Source organism: Drosophila melanogaster, chromosome 2L (genome assembly GCF_000001215.4).
Source record: "Drosophila melanogaster chromosome 2L".
In the NCBI taxonomy this organism is placed as follows: Eukaryota; Metazoa; Arthropoda; class Insecta; order Diptera; family Drosophilidae; genus Drosophila; species Drosophila melanogaster.
In genome coordinates, this window is record NT_033779.5 from 1,917,579 (window position 1) to 1,938,681 (window position 21,103).

Genomic DNA, 21,103 nt, shown 5'->3' on the forward strand with positions numbered 1-21,103 from the left:
CGCTAATATATGCTAATCCCAGAGTGCTTTTGGATCCGCCGACGAACAAGACGACGACACACCCACGCTGAGTCGAGTCGGGAAATCGCTGGAGGAAAAAGCGGAGCGGAGCACAGACCCGTCTAGAGTAGCCTTATGCTGCTGCTTTGGGAAAGTCGCCGTTCCTCTTTCCTTTTACTTTCGACTTTTCCCCGGTCGCCGGCTGCAGCGCTCTGGAGCGGCTTTTCCTCGTTGCAGTTTGCATTCGGGCTTCTCGAATTGAAAATCTGCAAGCCGATAGCTTTTCTTGGACTGATCTCGTTTGCTAATTTTCTGTGCGGCCATGTGGAAAACGGTCGGCTGCTTGGCCAAACAGTTTTCCCTTTTTTCTCGCTTTTCCGTCGCGATACCCCTTCAATGTCGCAGTTATACATACATATATCCACCTTTTTGTGGGTGCAGTCACCCATAGTGGCGCATTTTCTGGATTGTAATTTCCAAAAGCGAGAGAAAAAGTGTTTGGGCCATTTGCATGATTAATGTTTTTCGGCCAGCTCGCAGCGTTCGTTTCAATTTCAGTTTCCTTGGGTTGGGCTCAGTTCAGTTCAGTTCAGTTCGGTTGGGTTTTGCTCCACTGAATGCTGTTTTTCAAGGGGCCGTAGGGCGTGCCTTCCTTTAGTTATTAGCCCGACTATTAAGCCCAATTACCAGTGCACTTACTCAATGGCCGCTGCGGGTGGAGCGTTTCAAGGCTGAAGTTTCCGCTGAAGTACTCGGCATGAAGGTGCCATAAGTTGGGAATGGACCTGTGGAGCTGAAAGTGAGATTGGATGATGGTGAATGGGATGGGATTAGTGCATGCATTATGCATACCTATAAGTAATACGCACATATTCCTATCACATTTTATAGTTTTCGGCAAACTGTAATAACAGCATTTTCCGCATAATCCCCACCAGCTGCCATTCCTGTACAGGAATTACTTAATTGAGTATCTCCACATCTTGAATTGACAACTGCTTTTGCAACTTGTGCGTGATATTGATAGGGAGCTCACATATTTTATGCAGACCTTTCGAGACAACTTAGCTGCCAATTGACACCCACTTACCATATATCTTTATAGCTGTCAGAGAACTCACGGTAGTTTCACGCCCGGCAATTTCATGCTCGGGGTCCCGAAAGACAGCGACTTTAACAACATCATCATCACCATCTTGAACAACCGAAAGCCCAGGGAACGTGACAAAAGTGGTTGGGCTGACAAATCGCCGAGGGGCTAATTACAAGGGCAATATGTGGAGCACACATAAATTTCCGTAGGCACTTCTTGGTTTTTGTTTAGTGGGAAAATGGGACGCACATTTCTTTGCTGCATTACCCAATCAACGAGAAAAGATCGTGGAACTGTGACATTAAACCAGCCAACGGTAGTTGGCCATTCAGGCAGCTCTGTGGTGTAACTTCTATGCCACATGGGTGACCCACTGTATGCACTGTATTCATTGTACCCACTGTAGCCACCGTAATTCCACTGTGGTTCCACACCTTTCATTAAATGGAAACTGTTGCAGCACATCGTGTTTAGCTGCTTTTTTGTTTGTTCGCTGGCCGTTTTATTTGATGGCTTTGTTTCCCATGTGTGAACAAAAAAAAAAAAAAAAGAAGTCTGGCTGACCATAAAACAATGCAAAACAGTTAGAGTCCGCAAATGACAGACAGCCGGTTTGATATGGGGGATCTATCTAGTGTGGAGCCCCTGAAATTATAACTAGTTTCAGGGAAGTGTCATTGAACTGAGCCGAAAACAAGAACTATCCGTGGTAATTAGTTATACAAACGGGTGGCACAGTCAGTTGGGTGTGATTTGGGGCAACAAAGCGTAGCCAACTCTTTTCGAACCCAACTAAATGAAATAGATGTCAAGCATGTCGGAGGGAAAAGTCAGGAGGAACAGGAAAACTAAGCAAAAATACAAGCAAGTCTTGTAAAAATGTTTAAAATTCTGAGTTACTTTACTTTTTCACCTATTGCTCAACCAACCATCCATCACTCCATCGATTATTTATATATTTTTCTTGGGCATGCCCCTTTATAAGCATGGCCCGCTATCTCCACCCCCCAGTTTGCGATCTTGGATTTGCATAATTTGCACTTTGGCATTGAGCACCGGAAAAACGTGACTAGTTTTTTGCCCAGCCAAACAGAGTTATTCTTTATAGTATATACCACTAACTAACTAACTATATCAGACCGAAGCGTGATTTCTTGTGCTTATCGTCATTTGTTTATTTTTGGCCCACAGCTGAATTTAAATAACACGAATGGACCCGAGTGCAGGTCGGAATGAAATCGAGATTTTGTATTATTTACGATAAGCCATGGAGCTTAGATATGCGGCCAGAACTTTGCCTCGCAAAAGATGACTTAAGCAGTTATTTTTAAATGGCTTGAACAATTCATAAAAGGGGATCACGGGTGGTATACTTAATGCGGGTTTATGAGGTGAAAGATTATTTGAGAGAAGTTAGGAAGTTAGGGTCTCTACTAAATACTCTTACTTTTTATTTTGTAAGATGTAATGTCATTTAATTCGTATTAAGTATTAATCATTCGAATATCCCAGCTGAGGAGTGATAAGTTAACCCGTCTTTCTATAATCAATCTTTCCCTACAATCTTTTTGCCGTCTCCACTCGACTCCTCCCATTTGATGGCCACTTGTCAGGCTGACAGTTTTACAAGCGTCAAGTTGAAAACGCTCCACACACTTTGTTAAAGCCGCCAAATTGATGGCTGGAATATTTTGTAACCGCACTTCTTGCCCAATCACAGACAGATTGAAAACTTCACTCGACTTCTCTCTCTCTCTCTCCAGCGTTCCCCGGAAAAGTTTTATGCAATCGGGGAAGATGGAGAAAGGGTCTGAGTAGGGTCTGGTTTTTGGCACGTCTTGGCATTTTCCTCTAGTCGCGATCGTTGAACGTTAACCGCGCCATGAAAACGCAGTTAACACTTGGCAGTTGCCCTCTTTTTAAAATGCAGCCAGCATTTATTCTCGCTTTAATTCGTGTTTTTCCGTTGTGCTGTGCATTTTAAATGCTGTTGAAGCCGGCCGGCGAAATATTCAATTCAATTGTTTTGTCGCCCGTACAAATAAATTTATCAAGAGTTCAGAATCTAAAAGTTGTGGGTTGGCTGGCTGGTTGACTGGCTGACAGAGTATCTGTATACATGTCGGTTTTTTCTGTTTTTTGTTCCACATTTCGACACGCGCAATTACATTTGTTTCAGCCCACTGGCAGCATTTGTTGTGGCTCTTTTTACTATTCTACATAGTTTTGCTTCGTTTTTTTTTTTGCCTTGTTGCCGTACTTAAACTTGATTTGTGGCACTCAATCGGCGAAAACTTTTGAAGTTCCAAATGCGAGAATGTTGTCTGGCCGGCGAGTGGCAAAAAAGTTGTCAAATTTGCTTAAACTTGTGTGCAAATGTGCTTAAATACGTCGCATAAATATGGTGCGATAAGTGTGTAAACAAAAGGCCACTCACGTTTTAACTATAAAATAGGACTTTGGTGCAATTAAACTCAAAGAAGTTATAATATTTAATCTGCTTCTACTTAGTAAGTGTAAGCTTAACTCCATTTTCAACACCTTCATTGTACTCTACATACATTTTGTACTTTTTCTTTTTTTTTTTACAACCCACATGATTGGCAAATTGATTGATGCATGGGCACTCCTAAATGTTTTGTTCTCAGATACAGATATTGTATCTTACGAAGCTACCGAATCTCCAGACAGACAGTCTGAGCTCAACGATATTTATGAGAAAAACAACTTGTGGCGCCCACTTTGAGTTTCTTTCGTTTTTTCTTCTTTCTTTTGACAGATTGACTTTCTCAGGCGGCAAAAGGTTGAGTGGAGATGAGATATTTGACTTATTTGCATTCTGCCGGTGATAATAGACTGTTTATCTCTTTATCGAGCCATTAGCCTTTGATCGCCCACACTTGGAAACTGGGAAAGTCTGTTCCCTTTAACTGGCTTTAATTTATTTGGTTTCCTATTTACCCGTTGATTCAACAGGTTGATTTATTAATTAGAGCCAAACTCGAGTCGGGAATTCAGCTCTGCTTTGAGATTCCGGTTTTGTTTTCGGCTTAGCAAATGCATTTCTAATGAGATTTGCTCGGTTCCGAGACGCAAAAAGCATTTTGCTGTCTCAGCAGATGATGTCAGTTCTACTCATCAGAAATTACTTTTATTTCTCTTTGGCTTTCGGTTCAATTGCGTGCCGTAGAAGTCATAAATAAATCATTTTTCGAGTTGAATCTGAGCTTTCTATTAACCGTTTTGTTGAATGTCCAGCGGGCTGAGTGCGATCATAAATCATTATTATTTTTTGTATTTTATACTTGGAGTTAACCTTAGGCCTGCACATGACGTTTTTATTAGCGGTGAAAATTCGGTGGAGTTAATTGATTTCATCCAAAGACACCAAAGTTTTCCCACCTTGCTGAGCTGCCCAATTGCATTTACATGATGGTAGTCATGTCCGAAACAAAATAATGCTCAATACTGCTTAACAAGCTGTAAAAATAATCACTAACAACCATAACAATTTGCTGGCTTTATTTGACGGAACGCCCACTCAAATGCAGTTACAAAATCGAGCTAAAAAGAGAGTTGCAGCGGCACATGTAAATTGCAAATTGAGGTTGCTGAATCTTGTTGTTTACGGCTCATTGAAGAATTGGTAACTTAATCTCGGCTCTTTCTTCGCCATCTCTGTTGACCCAGATGAGTAACCGATTTATGTGGCACGGCTTGGCTTTAGATAACGCCTATAATTTTGGTTTCTTTGTCTTTCGAAATTTGCATAGCCTGATAGTTCTTGGTTTATTGATTCGCACTTCGTAGCGAGGATAGTTTATATTTGAATAGACTTGCGGTCAGAGAAATAAATAGCAACTTAAGAGTTTGGTAAAACTATTCACCTTTGCGGTTGACGTAGTAATGTTTACCTCTCTCTGTTTACTTATTAGTGTATACTTTTGGGATCTGTTACGAAATGATTATGCAACATTTTGAAATTAATTCAATAATATGTGAATTGCAACATAAAACTTATTGCTATCTAAAGACTTTCATCTGGCAAGTAAGTCTTTTTTTTTTTTGAAGTTCAACGCGTCGTATAAGTGATATTTTATGGGCAACATCATCAGATATCGTTATCGTATCCTAACATTGTTAATCTTAATAGTCTACAAATAGAGTTTATTTCCAAGTAGCTATTTGCTGTCCTTGTATATTTTAAAAAAAAAACTTATCTTATTTAACTTCACTCCAGTTGATGTAATGTGTATTATCTTTAATGACTTCCTGTGCAATTTTTATTTATATTCATAAATTTGCCAATTTTATGCAAGTTAATAATTATATTTAGCAAACTGAGACAGGTTTTCTTTAGGTTTGTCTGGGCGTGAACTATACATTTGTTTAATGAGCTCAGGAAATGAGACACACAATCTCGAAAAGCACGCAAGAAATCGCGACACACAAAAAAACGTCAAATTACACTTGGCCATAATTTATTAGTTATTTTTTTGTTGCACTACAATTTAGACTGCCGCCTTGTGTTATTATTTAATATACTAGAAAACATATATTTTATGGCTTTTGGTAACAGATTCAAAGAAGCAACTGAACTTAGTTGAGGCGTATTAATGTCTGGAGTTGTTAACAGCGATTTGCATATTTTTGCCTTGGTCAAGCAAAAAATGGCCAACAAAAAGCGCAAAAAAAATATTGTGGGTAGAGTTTGGCATCTAACTGATTTTAAAATTTATGAAATGCCGGAAATGATACATCAATCCCCTCAATGGCCGTGCCGACTTTTAATCAAATTATAAGTAATGTCATAAAACCAATTTAATACCACAAAATTAAGTACTTAAAATTTATCACCCCAAACAAAATTATGCAGAAACTGCATCTCAATACAAAAAAAAAAAAAAAAACAGAGAACTCGAACTGTGGGCAGCTTTTGGGGGCTGGCAGCTGACAGACTGACACTTGTTATTAGAGCCAACACTTGTGGCTTGGGCGTGCTCAGTTTTTTCATTTTTTCTTTTTCAGCGTTTGTCAAATTGTAGCAATTTGGTTAAGTGCGTTGCAACTGCCGCAGCTCCCGAGACTTTTGTGCAACATATGGAATCGCATGTATCTGTATCTGGTTCGCCCGTGGGCGTATGCAGTCGTTTCAATTTGAAACGCATTTTTTTCGAGTGGTTTTCACAACAGCGACCACAACTCCTCTGCAGCATTTAGCAGTACATAAAAACGAAGCACAGCACGAACAAAGTGGAATTTAAAAATGCTTCACTCTCTATATAATTAAATCTTAAATGCGTTTTGTGACCGCACGAAATTGATATTTTTTTTCGGTTGCGACTCGGGCATTATGTAATCAATATCTTGAATGTGGCCATCAGTTTGTAATGGGTTAAGTCTTTGGCGGGGAAATTGATATGCAAAAGGCACTGGAACGACCACAAATGAAGTGAGATAATGAGGGTTAAGATGTGATGGAGATTGATACTTTGAAAGCAATTTGAGCAACACGGGCTTGGCTGGAAAATATCAGCGGGATTAGAAAAGTCAAATGTGATCAAAGAAGTCAACTCTTATTACTATCATAGACCAAAATAATGCTGAATATTCGACCAAAAAGTATCTTTCGTTAAACGGGAAGTAAGTATTTTGAATACCTTTCCTGATTATTAGAGCTCTATTCCCAACTTCCCACAGTAGTTACCCGCTAAAGCCCACACATTACCATTCCATCATCTTCAATTTACGTCAGCAGCGTTCACTTAGCCATTCGAGTCACAGATCTGTGTGTCAATTAAAGAAAGCTTACACCGAAAGCGTTTTAAGCCATATAATTAACACTTATAATCGACCGGAATAAAAAGACTTTCAACTCTGTATACCCGTATACGAGCCTCTCTCTTTGATCTGCACTTACAAATTACTTGCTCAAATAGCAATCATTAGACAAATTGCGCGGCCATTACGAAGTGCACTACGTGCCACCACCAACTCTTGGGCGCAAAAGACAATAAAATCACCGAAAAAGCCGCTTAACTAACACTAATGCTTGATTAAACTTTCAAATCGACCAAAGCCGCCGAGGATGCAGTCTCGAGATTGAAACTCCCCATCCCAGACAACACTCCGCCTTTAAAACTGAGAGGCCGTGGAGCTGGCAGCATCTTTCATCAACTTTGACACCCGAGAGTAAGCGCTGGCTGGCCCCTTAAATATTTTCTTCCTGCTTTCCATGCACTGGTTTTCCCTGTGGCCGCTTTCCCGCCTTGCCAAATTTATGGCCAGATTTTCCCAGACTTTTCCAACTAAACGCCGAGAGCCATTCACGCTTGTCACGTAGTTCGAATGGTGCGCCGAGTAAATTGCCACGCTTTGTTATTGAATTATGTTTCATATTTAAACATATTTTTCCATTTTTCCAACTATCCCGTATGAGATTGCTGGATTATGGGTTTATTGATTTCGAATTAATTGTGGCACAGCGATTGATGGCCAACCTGCAGTTGTAACACTTTGAATTGCAGCTAGCTGCAAATCATTGCAATTAATCAAAATTGTCGGCAGCGCTTCAATGGGACTGCAAATGATTGGCGCAGATAGTCGAGATTTGAGATTTGCTCAGATTTTGCAGCTTACCTCATCGCGAGCATTTTTAATTCGAGCTGCCGAGATATTGACAGATGGACAAACTGCGCATGCGCCACACCAGAATCGATTGAGTGGGTTTATGGGAGCGCTGATTGAACGGCTCAACAGCTGCGATTGAAATGTTGAGTGCCTTTCAATCGATCAGTGATCGATGGATAGTCTATCTTTCTGAGTGAGAAATCACATGCTTAAACTATTCCCACTGACTCTCCAATCTTAACCATCGGACCAATTATGCAATTATTCTGAACTCAATCTCGATCCTAACTCATTTTCAACCCTCCAGAAAGACTCCCCACTTGGCTAACTGCCATGTTCTTAGCCCACAAAGAGCGGAGATCTAATCTGCGACGCTGAGAACAATGCAAATAAATCATCATAATTATTGATTATAGTTGCCCACACAAATCGATGCGGACAAAGGCTCATTTCCAGCATTGGCCAGCTTCGAACAAAAGTAATTCGATTGGCAATTTGCATTACAAAAAGCATTTGAAAATTGTATTGTACAATCCGAAAATGACAATGAGGCAAAATGGCATTTTAATTACAAATTGCAGAAGGTGGGATTGCAAAGGCGATAAATAGATCTCCGCAGACAGACTGTGGATGGATAGTTTGTAATTCCAGTGCAGTCCAGCGATTTTTCACGGCGCAAATCAAAGGAAAAAGGCAGCCAAGTGGCACAGCAGCGAGTTACACTGTGAGAAACTAAACTGGTCATGTCATGAAGTCATAGTTGATGTAAGATTTCGTGTAAACTATTAGCTACTTAAATATATATTCAGTAATTATATAAACTATTAAATTCGAATAGTAAATAATATTTTTTCGTACTGTGCTACAATAAACGGCTACCAAACAGCAACAGCAGCAACAATGAGCAGTCTGCATTCATTTGAATATGCGGCGCATGCAGGCGGACCCACAGCTACCCAGATACCAGATACCGGAGCCCCCCATCCCCCGGGAATCCACCATGCCAACCATGTCCCCGACTGTATCTATCTGCCTAGCATCTGTCAGAGCAAGTCGCTTGTAACTTTCCCCCATAAACTAGCGCCGAACTGCGACTTTGCCATGGCACAAGATAAAGAAATTGGCTGCACAATTTGGGATCCAGGGGAATGTATATGTATATGGCGATGGTGATGGAGATGCAGATGGTGATGGGGAGGGTCGGGCAATCCAAAGGTGTCTGTCAACTGTGCATTTTTTTTCCAGTGTGCTGCTTTGTTTGCGTGTCAATCTGTCGGTGGTGCAGTGCGTTGCGCGCTCGGATTTTGTTTGGCCATCGGTTTGGTTTGTCAGCCTCTGTCTCTTTTCTCTCCACTGATGCCTGATTATTTCACTTGATTTGTGTTATGCAAATTGATTTTCTTTTCTGTCGTCTCTTGTGTGTGTTTTGCTGAGTTGTTTATGGAAAGGTAGCTACCTTTTTGATTGGCCTTTGTGCAACGGCAGAGCTTATGATTGCACTTGAATCAAAATTTCCAAAGAGTCTAGTTTATGTGTGTCGACAGAAGTGTGTTGATGCATGTGTGGGAACAACAAAGGGGCGAAAATCCCAATGCCCTAATGTGCAACTACACATTCAAATGCTGCCAGTTGAGTCCATAAGTCATAAACGGCAATTACCATATTTTCTGCAAATAGCCAGTGCTCAATTCTATGGCTTTATTTAGCAATTGACGCAGAGACTGAATCTTGACCATACCGCCAGCCCAAACAAACAATCCGTCCCTTTATCTGTATCTGTATCTGTAGCCATCTGTAGCCGTAACTAACTATCTGCATGGCAGTGGTAAATGCGTTCCACTTGGCTGACCCAATATTCTCATTGTAACTTTTAGCCACTGTTGATTTGCCTAATTTCGTTTTACGGCTTTTGGAGGGAACGTGTACGCCCACCGATTCCGTAACTTCGAGAATTTATTGCAGTCGGTGGGCAGTGCAGACAGACTTTAGATACCATAACTTTCCACAGTGTGTATGCAGATTATAAAATAATTAAAGCAATCGTGGGTGCCCAAACTAGCGGCAATTGATTAATTGTTTTAGCGTGTTTTAAGTTGAAGTCCCCACCATTTCTCCACCGCCCTCCCGCACCAAAGTTGCAGTCGATCTAAAGTAGTTTGCTCATTTCGCGTGTTAGAACAGCGATTGCTATTTTGGACTTGGGGCCAGAAACGTGTTTCCATGGTGAAATATGCAAATTTCAGAGAACGAAGACTGAGTATCTAAGTATCTGGCAGATACGTGTGCGTGCCGCTCAAAAACTCAATCGGACAGGTCTCAAACGAGCGTTTTCCTCTCTCTACAATTTTTCTCCATATAGCTTATAGCATATAGCTCTTGCCATATCTCAAGCTCTCCGTTTGCTCAACTCGATATCGGCAAAGTCGTGGCTGAAATCGCTGAAATCTCGCCAGTTTCATTTGAGCCGCGCTAAAAAACGATACGCGACAACGGCTGACAGAAAAAAATAACGATAATTTAATGCAACAACAGCTAGCAAAAAAAAAATAAAATAGTTAAAAGCAACTACAAACGAGCAGCAATTTTTTGAATAATTATAGGGCGACGCTTTGATTGTTGTAAAAAGAAATTAGCAAGCAAGCCAGCGAAAAACGTGCAACGAATATTTTATGAAACCCTCGACTAAAGTTGAAGAAACGCAGTGAAAAAGTCTTAGAAAAATACAAAATAATTATAGTTTAGTTTCGGTGGTGGCAAAGCAAAAGATAAACTAAACAGATACCGCAGCACTGAAACTGAAAGATACAACGAACCGAACGCCGGATACAAAGAGAACACACAACTCGACCTTGACAAAGTCGCAAAAAAAAAAAGAAGAGAAGCAAAAACCAATGCTATAAAGACTAGTCATCAAAAATAGCCGAAAAGCAACGAAAAAAACTCTAAAAAGTATTATTTAAAGTGTATTATTAATTGTACGAAAAACGAACGAATCCACAACGCCCCCAAAAAGAGTTGAACTGAACAAAAACAATTACGAATTTATAGCCTTAAGCACATTTTTGTATTTTTGGTGGGCGTCTGTCTCAAATGTGCCATAAAAGTGTAGATAACAAAGAGTCCCGACTCGCAATTAACTGAATAAGTGAACTCCGCACCGAGGAATGCGGTTTCGGGTGTCCTCGAGGACCTTCGAAGAGATTGAGCCATGTTCGCCCCCCGAAACTCGTCGCCAGTTGCCATTTACGGCAAGGAGGATGTGGCAGCCTACGAGGTAAAGGTCGTCCAGATTATTTTATAGCCGGAACGGATTCGCCCTCGATATCTCGGTTCCACTTCAACTTTCGTTCGACTGGCGAAGAAAGCAAACGGCCTTTCCCCTTTGCATATGGGCCAGAACAACATCCGTTTTGTGTGGACATGGCCTAGACTCTACTCGCTCATATCCATGACTGAGATTTCTGCCCACTCGCGGGTAGACTATCCACCGCATGATTCATTTCGCTACAAAACTTTTGTCTCCGCACTTGTAATGGATTTCTGTGGTTTTTGCCCGGCAAAAGTATTCTAGTATTTTGAGCCCGAGCTGCCCCAGGGTAATTATGGGCAATTAGCTAGTGGCGGCGGATTGTGAAACTCAAAGGAGGAATCTCAATAGAAAATACCAGTTGTATTTCAAAAATCCAGCGCATTTCGATTTGGTTCTATCGAAAATCTTTTGGCTTGTTTTTATAGTCATAAGCATTTTGCTCACGTAAGCGCCTTGTCGGTACAAATGTATCTGAATCTATACTGTGCAGCAGTATTTCTCTGTCTACACCTTAAAAAATATTTACTTAAGTCTAAAACAAAGAATTCGTAATTCCTCAAGCGCTTAGAAAGATTTTGTTCTGTGTACTTGTTTTTATTTCTTTGCTTTGTTTTGGGGGCCATGTTCGTTTGGCCAGTAAGCCGATGAAAGCCAATTGGCAATGCATGAAACGTGGTAGGACAAACAAAATAACCAATACACACAATTCACAAATTCTGTGTGCCAAAGAGAACAGATTTAGCATATAGTTATGTTCAGAATTAATAATCAATTGATAATACCACACTCCAAAAAGTGACTTATCAGGCTTTCAATAAGTCAAGCCTTAATTATGCAAGAAATTCAGCTTGAAAATCTTTTCCTGCTTGATTATTCGTTTATTGATTAAGCCAATAGGCAATTAAGCCCGGCATTTGTTTTAGGCGCCAGTTGGGTTTTGGCTGCTGGACTGTAACCAAACTAATAATTTGCGGCATGCCATGTTTTCCACAGAGTGACTTGATTGAATTAAATATAATAATTTATGAACATGTTCAATTAATATATAAATATTAATAAAGTAACGCAGAAGTGGATGCGCATACCGTGTAGCCCCAAAATAATCCACCGTCAATTTTGGTTCTCACCGGAGAAGGCTTTCAATTTGCATATTTTTCAGCTCTTTGCTTTCGTGGCCTTAAGGTAAACATTTTCATTGCGTGATTCTTGGTTGACACCTGTCCGCTGGAAATGCTTCAGCTTATTTGTGGCCTTTTTCGCTCGGATTGTGGGCAGAAATCCGAAATGCTTCAGTCGCTTCAGGCCATGTGGGTTTGGGTATGGAGCCTAGAATTTGGCCAGCAATTGCAGCCAACAGCTGCGTGCATTGAACTTGGCCAAAACAATGAGCAGCAGGCCGAGCAAAAGCAGGCACTTCATTATGCCCGAACTGCGGGCATTGGGCCAAAAGCCACTTGACCGAAAAGTGATTTGCCGCGGGCCTATTGGCCAATTTTAACGGCTGGTCAGGGCCAGTCTCTCGTCACTCGTTAAGTCATAATTAATTACCATTTAACTGCCGCATCTGTCGCACAAAATGGAAATTTGTGTTCCTTTTTGGCGCTCATAAATTTCGCTACTACACCAAATATGTAACAAAAGAATTTCGCTTCTTTTGGCTTAGTTTTTTTTTTGTGGCTCAGTTGTATTTGGCAGCTCCCAAATTAAGCTTTGATGAATGGCGTGTGTTGACTTCCGTTTGGACAAAAATAAGTAAATGTGTAAACAAATGGAATTTAAAGTGCCTTTGTGGTAGAAGAAATATGTTTTAAAGTACGTAACAGGAGTATAGTATCATACATTTTTTGACTATTTAGAATCTTTTAAGCCAAACAAATGAATGTGTTGAAATTAAAAAAAAAAAAAAAACAATAATTGTTTCCCCTCCGGCTGCTGGCTGCTCTGCCTAATTATCATTTGAAAACGAATTAAGCCCAACTCACGGATTTCGTTGCGCATACGCCCCGTAATTGCGATGTCTCTCTGGTTTTTCACTCAAACGAAATCGATGCCAGTTGGTCATGATTTCGGGGGAAGCTTTGATTATAATTTACAGTCATGGTTAGCATATTTTCATTGTGGCTTCATTTTAGTCATGCCCAGAAAATCTGTTTACAATTTCACGGCGTATCAGTGTCATTAAAAATGCAAATATGCGGGAGAGCAACGAGTGAGATACTCGAAAACCGGTTTCCTAGATCGACCTTATGCATTAAAATATAGATTTTAGAGCTGCGTTGGTGTGGCTTGATATTCGCGCTTAACTGAAACAAGCCAATAAAATAATTCTCGTAGTAAACAAACGCTGGAGCCACTTTGTTTTGTTTTGTTTTCGACGCCAGTTCGAGATGATCTCAGTCGGAATGTATTCGCTTACTTTGTATCGGAGCAATCGGATTCGAAATTCGAGCTTGCGTTTCGCATTTGCGACGCAGAAACACAATCAAGCATCTTTTGGATGCTCTCCGCATGCCAAAGTTGACAGAGTCGTCTTACGGATCGCCCACTGTTCGGTTCTGATTTACGTCTGTCCGCCTTTTGTATCTATTAGTTTCAATATTCGTTTCGAATGCGGTAGTGTGTCTGAGCACTCTGTCGACTTGCACTTCCTTTTCACCATGCTACTTATTGCCATGGCTGAAAAAATCAACCTGTTCTGCTCTGAGCCCCGTACGCCCCTAATTGTTTTACTTGTTTATGTGGCTTTTTTTAATAACTTATTAGCTGGTAGCTTGGGCAAGATCAAGGTGAAACTCTGGTGAGGCGTAACAAGGCGGCTTTTGAATACAAAAGCCAAATGGAAATACAAAGAGCCATATTTGTGTGGTTTTAATGAATGAAATCATTAGGGTTCTTGGGTAACAAGTGTTGTTTTAGTAAGCTACACCCCCCATTTCCTCACTTGTGAGACGAGTGGAGTTCAAATTTAGATACTACAAGTAAAAATCAATTTTCGTATATCATTTTGGTTACACAATCACACTCTTTTTTTTTTTAATACACAGTTGTTTATATATTAATAAAGAAATATGATACCCGCTTTCGCTCCTTGTGGGGAAATATATCAGTTCAGAAAACTTGATATTAAATTATTGATGAACGATGAACGGTACAAAAACATTGGAAAATCATGTTAACATGCTGAGGCAATTTCATTTGCTTATGTTTATGTAAATCGTATAAGGCTGGGCTCATATGTAAACAAACGGCAACAACATGATAAATGTGCGAATTGTGTGCGTTAACAATTCACACAGCAAGTTATCTTCGTTTGGTTTTTATTTAAGCAAATATTATCGCGACCTTGCCGAAGCGAAAAGAGTACAAAAACTAGTCAAATAATCTCGGGTCCCCGAGTGATGTGATGTAATGTCTAATGTTGTGCTGTTCTCTTTCCATTTGCAGATAAAACTCAAAAAGGTCCTGGGCCTCACCGTGTGCAGCAATGCGGCTCTGGATGTGTCCCCAGTCAGCGGCCTGCTGGCCTATCCAGCTGGGTAAGTTTCATATATGTATGTACCTCAAGGACGTGACATATCCTGTGGATTCGAAAACGAAACCATCAGAACCGCCCACTCATTTCCTATTTGCGTCAGAAAAATGTGGATGCAATTCCGTTGAATTTTCGCTTTAAGTTTTCCCAAAAAAAAAAAAAAATGCAATGAAAATGGTTGATTTTATCTCTGCTCAACTGTCGCACATGGCTGCACTTTTCCCATCTCGTCGAGGAAAATCTGTGACAGTCCGGCTGGGGGGGGGGGGGAAACAGGAGGGGCAGAAGTGACATAATGTCAACGAGATTGCTGTTTTCCCGCAGAGGATTTGCATATGCCACTGAATGTTTGCCTAGCTCACAATACGTTTCAACACGGCGTATACGTAATAAACTGAATAAGTGTAATCACCAATGACAGATTGGTTAAGCGAAAGCTTAGTGATAATGGAATGCGGCAGGAAATGAAGTGCGATGACGTTTGATATTTGGTTTAAAGAAAATCCACGCCAATTATTTGGTAGAAAGTCAATTTATGCCGCCCACTTGATCCCCTTAAATCCGAACCTTTTTGCCCATTTAACTTGCCGCTTCTTGGTCCCGACAACATTTCAATTATAGTAAATTAAGCCGGGGAAGTCTACTAATTATGCGCATTAACAAAAAGGGCATATTTACGCTTCCATTGCGATGCAAAAGTTTTTTCTTGGCTCACATGTATGCATAGTACGAATAAATAGAAAATGCTGAGGGAAAATGCTCTTGCAGGCTAACGCGAAAGTGAAATGCACTCTAATTCCTTTTTTAATTACGTGTCATAAATAAATGTGAAACAGGCAGTTGGTTAACTATTCGTTTTTATATTTAATATTTGTTTATGGATATGTTTATTTTAAAGTACATAAACACATATGTATGTCCTAGTTGAGCATATCCCAGCTGGAAGTGTATAGCCCTAAGTGAAAGATGTGGGCGAGATGTGCTCATTAACCAAGCAACAGTAGCATCAACGGAAAACAAAACCAAGGCAGCCAAAGAGCTTAATAATGAGCCAGGCGGGCAGCAGTTAGCTTCTGGCATTAGAGGGTTAAGCGGAGGCAGGAAGTGGTTGAAGGTGGCAAGGTGGAAGGAAAGGACCAAGCAGAGCAGAGCCTGCATCCTTGGGCATTTTAAATGTATAGCCAACTTAGCCGTCTGGCGTGGTCAAGGACGTCTTTAAGTGATCGGGGCCAGTAGATGATAGCATTGGGTGAAGAGGGACTAGGCAACTTGTTTATAATAAATATTTAAATAAAAAGGCTGACTGCAAGGTACGCTGTGAATATTCATTTCCCCCCTTGTTGTCTAATCAAAATGTAATATTAATTACAAACTGTTTTGCACAGTCATCGTAAGTTATATACACACTTTCTGTAAAAGTCTTCAGAAATGCGATATCATTTCCAGCATTCTAATTCATTTGGCATTTAATCAGCAGTTTAACGAAATACTCTCGGAAAAAAGCTGTCTATAGCGATAGTAGTAATTAATCATACTCCTATATTTTGCTTACTACTTTAATCCTAATTTTTTGTGATTTCTGTTGTGGCAGCATTCAAGTGACTGCGTCATGTATTAAGTATATGTATATGTACTAAAAATTCAATATCTCCCTTTTTGCAGCTGCACCGTGGTGCTCTTCAACGCAAAACGCCAGACACAGGCCTACCTGGTCAACACCTCCCGCAAAGCATTCACATCCGTGGCGTTCTCCCGGTGTGGTCGCTACGTGGCCACCGGGGAGTGTGGCATCAATCCGGCCATCAAGGTCTGGGAGCTGGAGACTCCGAACGGAAGTCTGGAGCACTGCAGCGGCGGCAGTGTTGTTGCAGAGTTTGTGGACCACAAATACGCCGTCACTTGTGTGGTGAGTCCTCGCCTTTATTGCATTTATTTAATTAAATGAAGGTAATAACGCTCTCTTCTTAATCCGCAGGCCTTTTCGCCCACTGGCAAGTACCTGGTTTCGGTGGGCTCCCAGCACGACATGATTGTGAATGTGTTCGACTGGCGGGCCAACCTCAAGATGGCCTCGAATAAAATCAGCTCCAAGGTGGCTGCCGTGTGCTTTTCCGAGGATGGCAGCTATTTTGTGACCGTGGGTAATCGCCACGTGAAATACTGGTATCTAGAGGGTGGCAGAAAGGTAAGCAGGACTCTAAAGTGCAGGCATGTCCTTGAACATCGAAAACTGTTTAAATGTTATACAATACAGTGGAAATTATTTGCTGCTTTGAATATTTAATGACACACTCTATTCTGAAGGTCAAAAGCTAATGATTTACGTCCTTTGCAGTACAAGGATCCTATTCCCCTGATGGGTCGCAGCGCCATTCTGGGCGATTTGCGGGACAACGACTTTTGTGCGGTGGCGTGCGGCAAGGGGATCTGTGCGGAGAGCACGTACGCCATCACGCGGCAAGGACACTTGGTGGAGTTCAGCTCCCGCCGCCTGCTCGACAAGTGGGTGCAGTGCCGCACCACCAATGCCAACTGTATCTGCGTGAATGAGAGGTTCATTCTCGTGGGGTGTGCGGAGTCCATCATTCGCATCTTCAATTCGGCCACGCTGGAATACGTGACCACTCTGCCTAGAACTCATTACTTGGGCGTGGATGTGGCCCAGGGCATCCAGATCAACCACATCATGTCGGTGCCACAGCAGGCCAAGTTCCCCGACTGCATTGCCATGGTGTTCGACGAACAGCGTTCGAAGGTAGGGTATTTTAAATAGTTTGGCAATAATTGAATACTAATTATTAATTGTTTTTTTTTCAGGTGAGTTGCGTTTACAACGATCACTCTCTTTACATCTGGGATCTGCGCGACATCTCACGAGTGGGCAAGTCGCACTCGTTCCTTTATCACTCCACTTGCATCTGGGGCGTGGAGACAGTGCCATATAACGTGGAGCGGGAGCCATCGCAAACCCTTCCAGAGGAATGCTTCGTCACCTGCTCGTCGGACGACACGATCCGTGTCTGGGGTTTGGACGGATGCACCAACAACGATATCTACCGAAGGAACATCTACTCCAAGGAGCTGCTGAAGATCGTCTACAGCGACGATGAACTGCAGTTTATCAAGGATCAGGGCTCGTCTCTGTTCGACAAAGCTGGAAACTCCTCCTACGATGGAAGGAATGGAGTGCGGTGCATCAAGATCAGTCCGGAACTGCAGCACTTGGCAAGTGGAGATCGGTGCGGCAACATACGCGTGTACAGTCTGGTCAATCTGCGCCTGCTCACCACCATCGAAGCCCATGAGTCTGAGGTGCTTTGTTTGGAGTATTCCAACGAGAAGATCGAGCGAAAGTTGTTGGCCAGTGCCAGTAGGGATCGGCTGATCCATGTGTTCGACGTGGCGCAGAATTATCTACTGCTACAAACGCTGGACGATCACAGCTCCTCCATCACCTCCATCAAGTTTGTAGGTGCAGGACTTAACTTCCAGATGATCAGTTGTGGCGCCGACAAGTCCATTATGTTTAGGAGTTTTCAGGTGAGTCTTGTGTTGCTTTATATGGCCTGGATGATCTCACCTTTTTCTTTAACAGGGAAATATTTTCATGAGGGGCACCAACACCTCAGGAAAGACGACGTTGTACGACATGGAGGTGGACTCGAATGCCAAGCACATTTTGACAGCCTGCCAGGATCGCAACGTGCGGGTTTACGGAACCCAGAATGCCAAGCAAACAAAGACCTTCAAGGGCTCTCATTCAGACGAAGGAAGTCTGATCAAACTCAGTCTCGATCCCAGTGGCATCTATGTGGCCACTTCCTGCACGGATAAAACGCTTGCTGTTTATGATTACTACTCGAACGAGTGCATGGCAAGGATGTACGGTCACAGCGAGTTGGTCACGGGACTTAAGTTCACCAACGATTGCAGACATTTAATTTCCGCAAGTGGCGACGGTTGCATTTTCATATGGCAAGTGCCACACGATATGATAGTGACCATGCAGGCCAGGATGTCGCAACAGCGTCTCAGATCTGGGCATGCTCCATTGCCGCGACCCTTGGCTCCTATTTCGCCACCGGATGGTATTGTCCTGGAATCGCCAACCAGTGAAATAGAGCAGCCGCAATTGCAGCCCAAGTTTGGAGTGGCCGAAAGGTTTTCCGATGTGGGTCAACTGCCTCAGTGGGCGATGCGAAAAGCAGCTGCCGATTCGGATAGTGGGGCCTTATCCATACCCACGCCCAGTGGTGGATCTGCGACTGTGCCTGGCATGCATGCTGCTTCATCGATGGGAAATCTAAGCTCATCGCCCAGTCAACAGATGACAGGACTGGCACCACGGGCCAGGGGAAGATGGGCCCAAAGGAGCACTCAGTTGGAAACGGCCGATGACCTGCGTTCCAACTCCGAAAGTCCTCTGGGAACCGTTTCGTCTGTAGGTGGTCACAGCGGTGTGAATGTCCAGACTTCTGATTACAATAGTGCCTCTTCCAAGGACATTACGTACAATCAAACCTACTTGAGTGAGGACTCCTCCATCGATTCGGGAATGGAGACGCGAAGGGGCGAACTCAAGTTTATTGGCAGCAGCAACAATGGAACGGTGGTCACTGTGTCCTCCGTTTCCTCGATTGCTGTTTCTGCCTCCAACGGTGCCATGTCAACGGGTTCTGGAGCTGCCCAACAGCGTCTCCAGTTGCCGGATAAACGGTTAAAGCCGGGTCTGCGATTCGATACCCATACCCATGATCACGATGGGGATGTGGAGGACATCTCCGATGGAGAGAGAACTAGCTCCGATCACGGAATGTTTTACAACAACCTCGCGCCCAGCACGCCAACGTTAGTATACTCAAATGAATAATAGTAGCAAATAATGTAAACGAATGCTTTTTCTCTTGCAGAGATTTCAAGGTGACGGCCATGAACGAGGATGAGCTGCGCAAATCGGTGCGCCGTCAGAAGTTTGAAAAGTCCGGCCTTCAGCTTACCCCTTCGGCCCTCAGCGGAAACGGAAGTTCGCATACTGCGAGCACCGGAACTGGGACCTCCGATACCGAAGACGAAGGCTCCACGCCCAGTGCCGAAAATGCCGAACGGTCGCTGGCCTCGACGTTGGGTGGCAGCTCGGAGAATCTGCCCCAGAGCAGCACCAACAGCTTCCTGCACGCCGCTTTGCCAGAGGGACCGGGACTAACAACGCCAATGGAAAGGGGTGGCAGCAGTAAGATATTATTTTATCTTGGGGAAATCTCTTTATGGATTTAATTGCATATCCTTTCATCTTCCAGGTCGCCGCAGCATCAGCGCCAAGCACAATACGGAGAATGGGAAAAGCGTGGCCGCGCCGCCCACCATCACCAAGTCGTATACAAGTACCAAAAAGGAGGAGCTGTTGCAGGTCATCAACAAGGTCAAGCAGCAGCTGGAGAATGTAAGTGCTGGGGGTCAAGAGTGACCTTACTTCCGTTTAACTGTGCCCACTGTGCGGACTTTACTGCTTCGTCGGTTTTCCATTATCTGAGCACTTTTATTTGCCCATTTAATTTGTGTTTTTCTTTTGTTGTTCTTCTGTGTTTTTATATGTGTCCCTTATTTGTTTATGGTGTCTGGTCCGTCCTCCAATCTCCAACCTCCCACCCCAAAAACACATGCACCCAAAAAAAAAAAAAAAAACAAAAAAATAATAAAACCCTGACCGACTCTGTGTGTTTAGGGTACGCGAAAAAATGGCAACACACGGTTGAATGCTATAGCTGAGGTGAGCCGATTTATGTTGGAATCTAAAGATGTTTTGCTTTCCTAACGACAATGCTGTTAAACACAATGCTTTAAAAATCACAAAATAAAACAACACATTGTTATAATACTTACTCTATAAAAACAAAAATAACTCTTTAAAAATTGCTTAAATAACTAAAAACAAAAAAATTAATTTATGCATCGGCCGGGAATCGAACCCGGGCCGCCCGCGTGGCAGGCGAGCATTCTACCACTGAACCACCGATGCTTCGTGAGTCAATGAAAATCAAATTCCCACCACACTAAGCTGTTTCTAAAAATAGCCTAAACTAGCGATTATGAAAAACTTGCTTGGTCACACGATTCGAGTGAGCTGCAGATCAGCGATCTCCCTCAGCCTTTCACTCCATATCACACCACTCAACAAGAAAACCACTCACAATTTACTGACTCAATCCCATAACTTTACTCATAATGTTTTTGCGTTTACTAACTTTACTTATGCTTTTGTTTTGATTTCCTTTAACATATTTACATACTATGCGTGTGTGGGTGTTTTACTAACTTAAGTTTATGGTTATGTTCCCTTATTCATTTTATATTCTTTGACCCACAGGTAGGCCATAGACCCCTCCGGGGAAGCCATAGCATATCGGACCTCAGTCTGGCAGCCAACTTGGATGGATCAAGGAATGCGGGCGGAGGACCAGGACGTTACCAGAAGCCAGGTAAGGGATGGGAGAAATATTGAACCCAGACAGCTTTAAAACCAAATGAATATCCCCTCCAA

The 21,103-nt window shown here is 42.4% G+C and overlaps 1 protein-coding gene and 1 non-coding gene across 9 annotated transcripts in view; one reads left to right on the top strand and one right to left on the bottom strand.

Annotated features, from left to right (window-relative positions):
* Nucleotides 1-21,103, top strand: part of Wdr62 (WD repeat domain 62) — a 59,668-nt gene that overhangs the window by 32,957 nt on the left and 5,608 nt on the right. For 4 of the 8 annotated variants that reach the window (NM_134786.6, NM_001103581.3, NM_001272958.1 and 1 more), the window contains 9 exons: nucleotides 14,478-14,569; nucleotides 16,228-16,471; nucleotides 16,541-16,750; nucleotides 16,901-17,320; nucleotides 17,383-18,105; nucleotides 18,161-19,413; nucleotides 19,476-19,795; nucleotides 19,863-20,005; nucleotides 20,930-21,041. In NM_134786.6, coding sequence (NP_608630.2) covers nucleotides 14,478-14,569; nucleotides 16,228-16,471; nucleotides 16,541-16,750; nucleotides 16,901-17,320; nucleotides 17,383-18,105; nucleotides 18,161-19,413; nucleotides 19,476-19,795; nucleotides 19,863-20,005; nucleotides 20,930-21,041 — 3,517 coding nt within the window. Of the gene's footprint in view, nucleotides 1-10,174; nucleotides 10,998-14,477; nucleotides 14,570-16,227; nucleotides 16,472-16,540; nucleotides 16,751-16,900; nucleotides 17,321-17,382; nucleotides 18,106-18,160; nucleotides 19,414-19,475; nucleotides 19,796-19,862; nucleotides 20,006-20,287; nucleotides 20,333-20,929; nucleotides 21,042-21,103 lie in introns of those variants that run through there. The other 4 variants (NM_001272957.1, NM_001258915.2, NM_001042862.2 and 1 more) reach the window with 2 other exon arrangements.
* On the bottom strand, nucleotides 20,511-20,581 carry tRNA:Gly-GCC-1-1 (transfer RNA:Glycine-GCC 1-1). Its single transcript has one exon. It is a non-coding gene; the product is annotated as a tRNA-Gly (tRNA).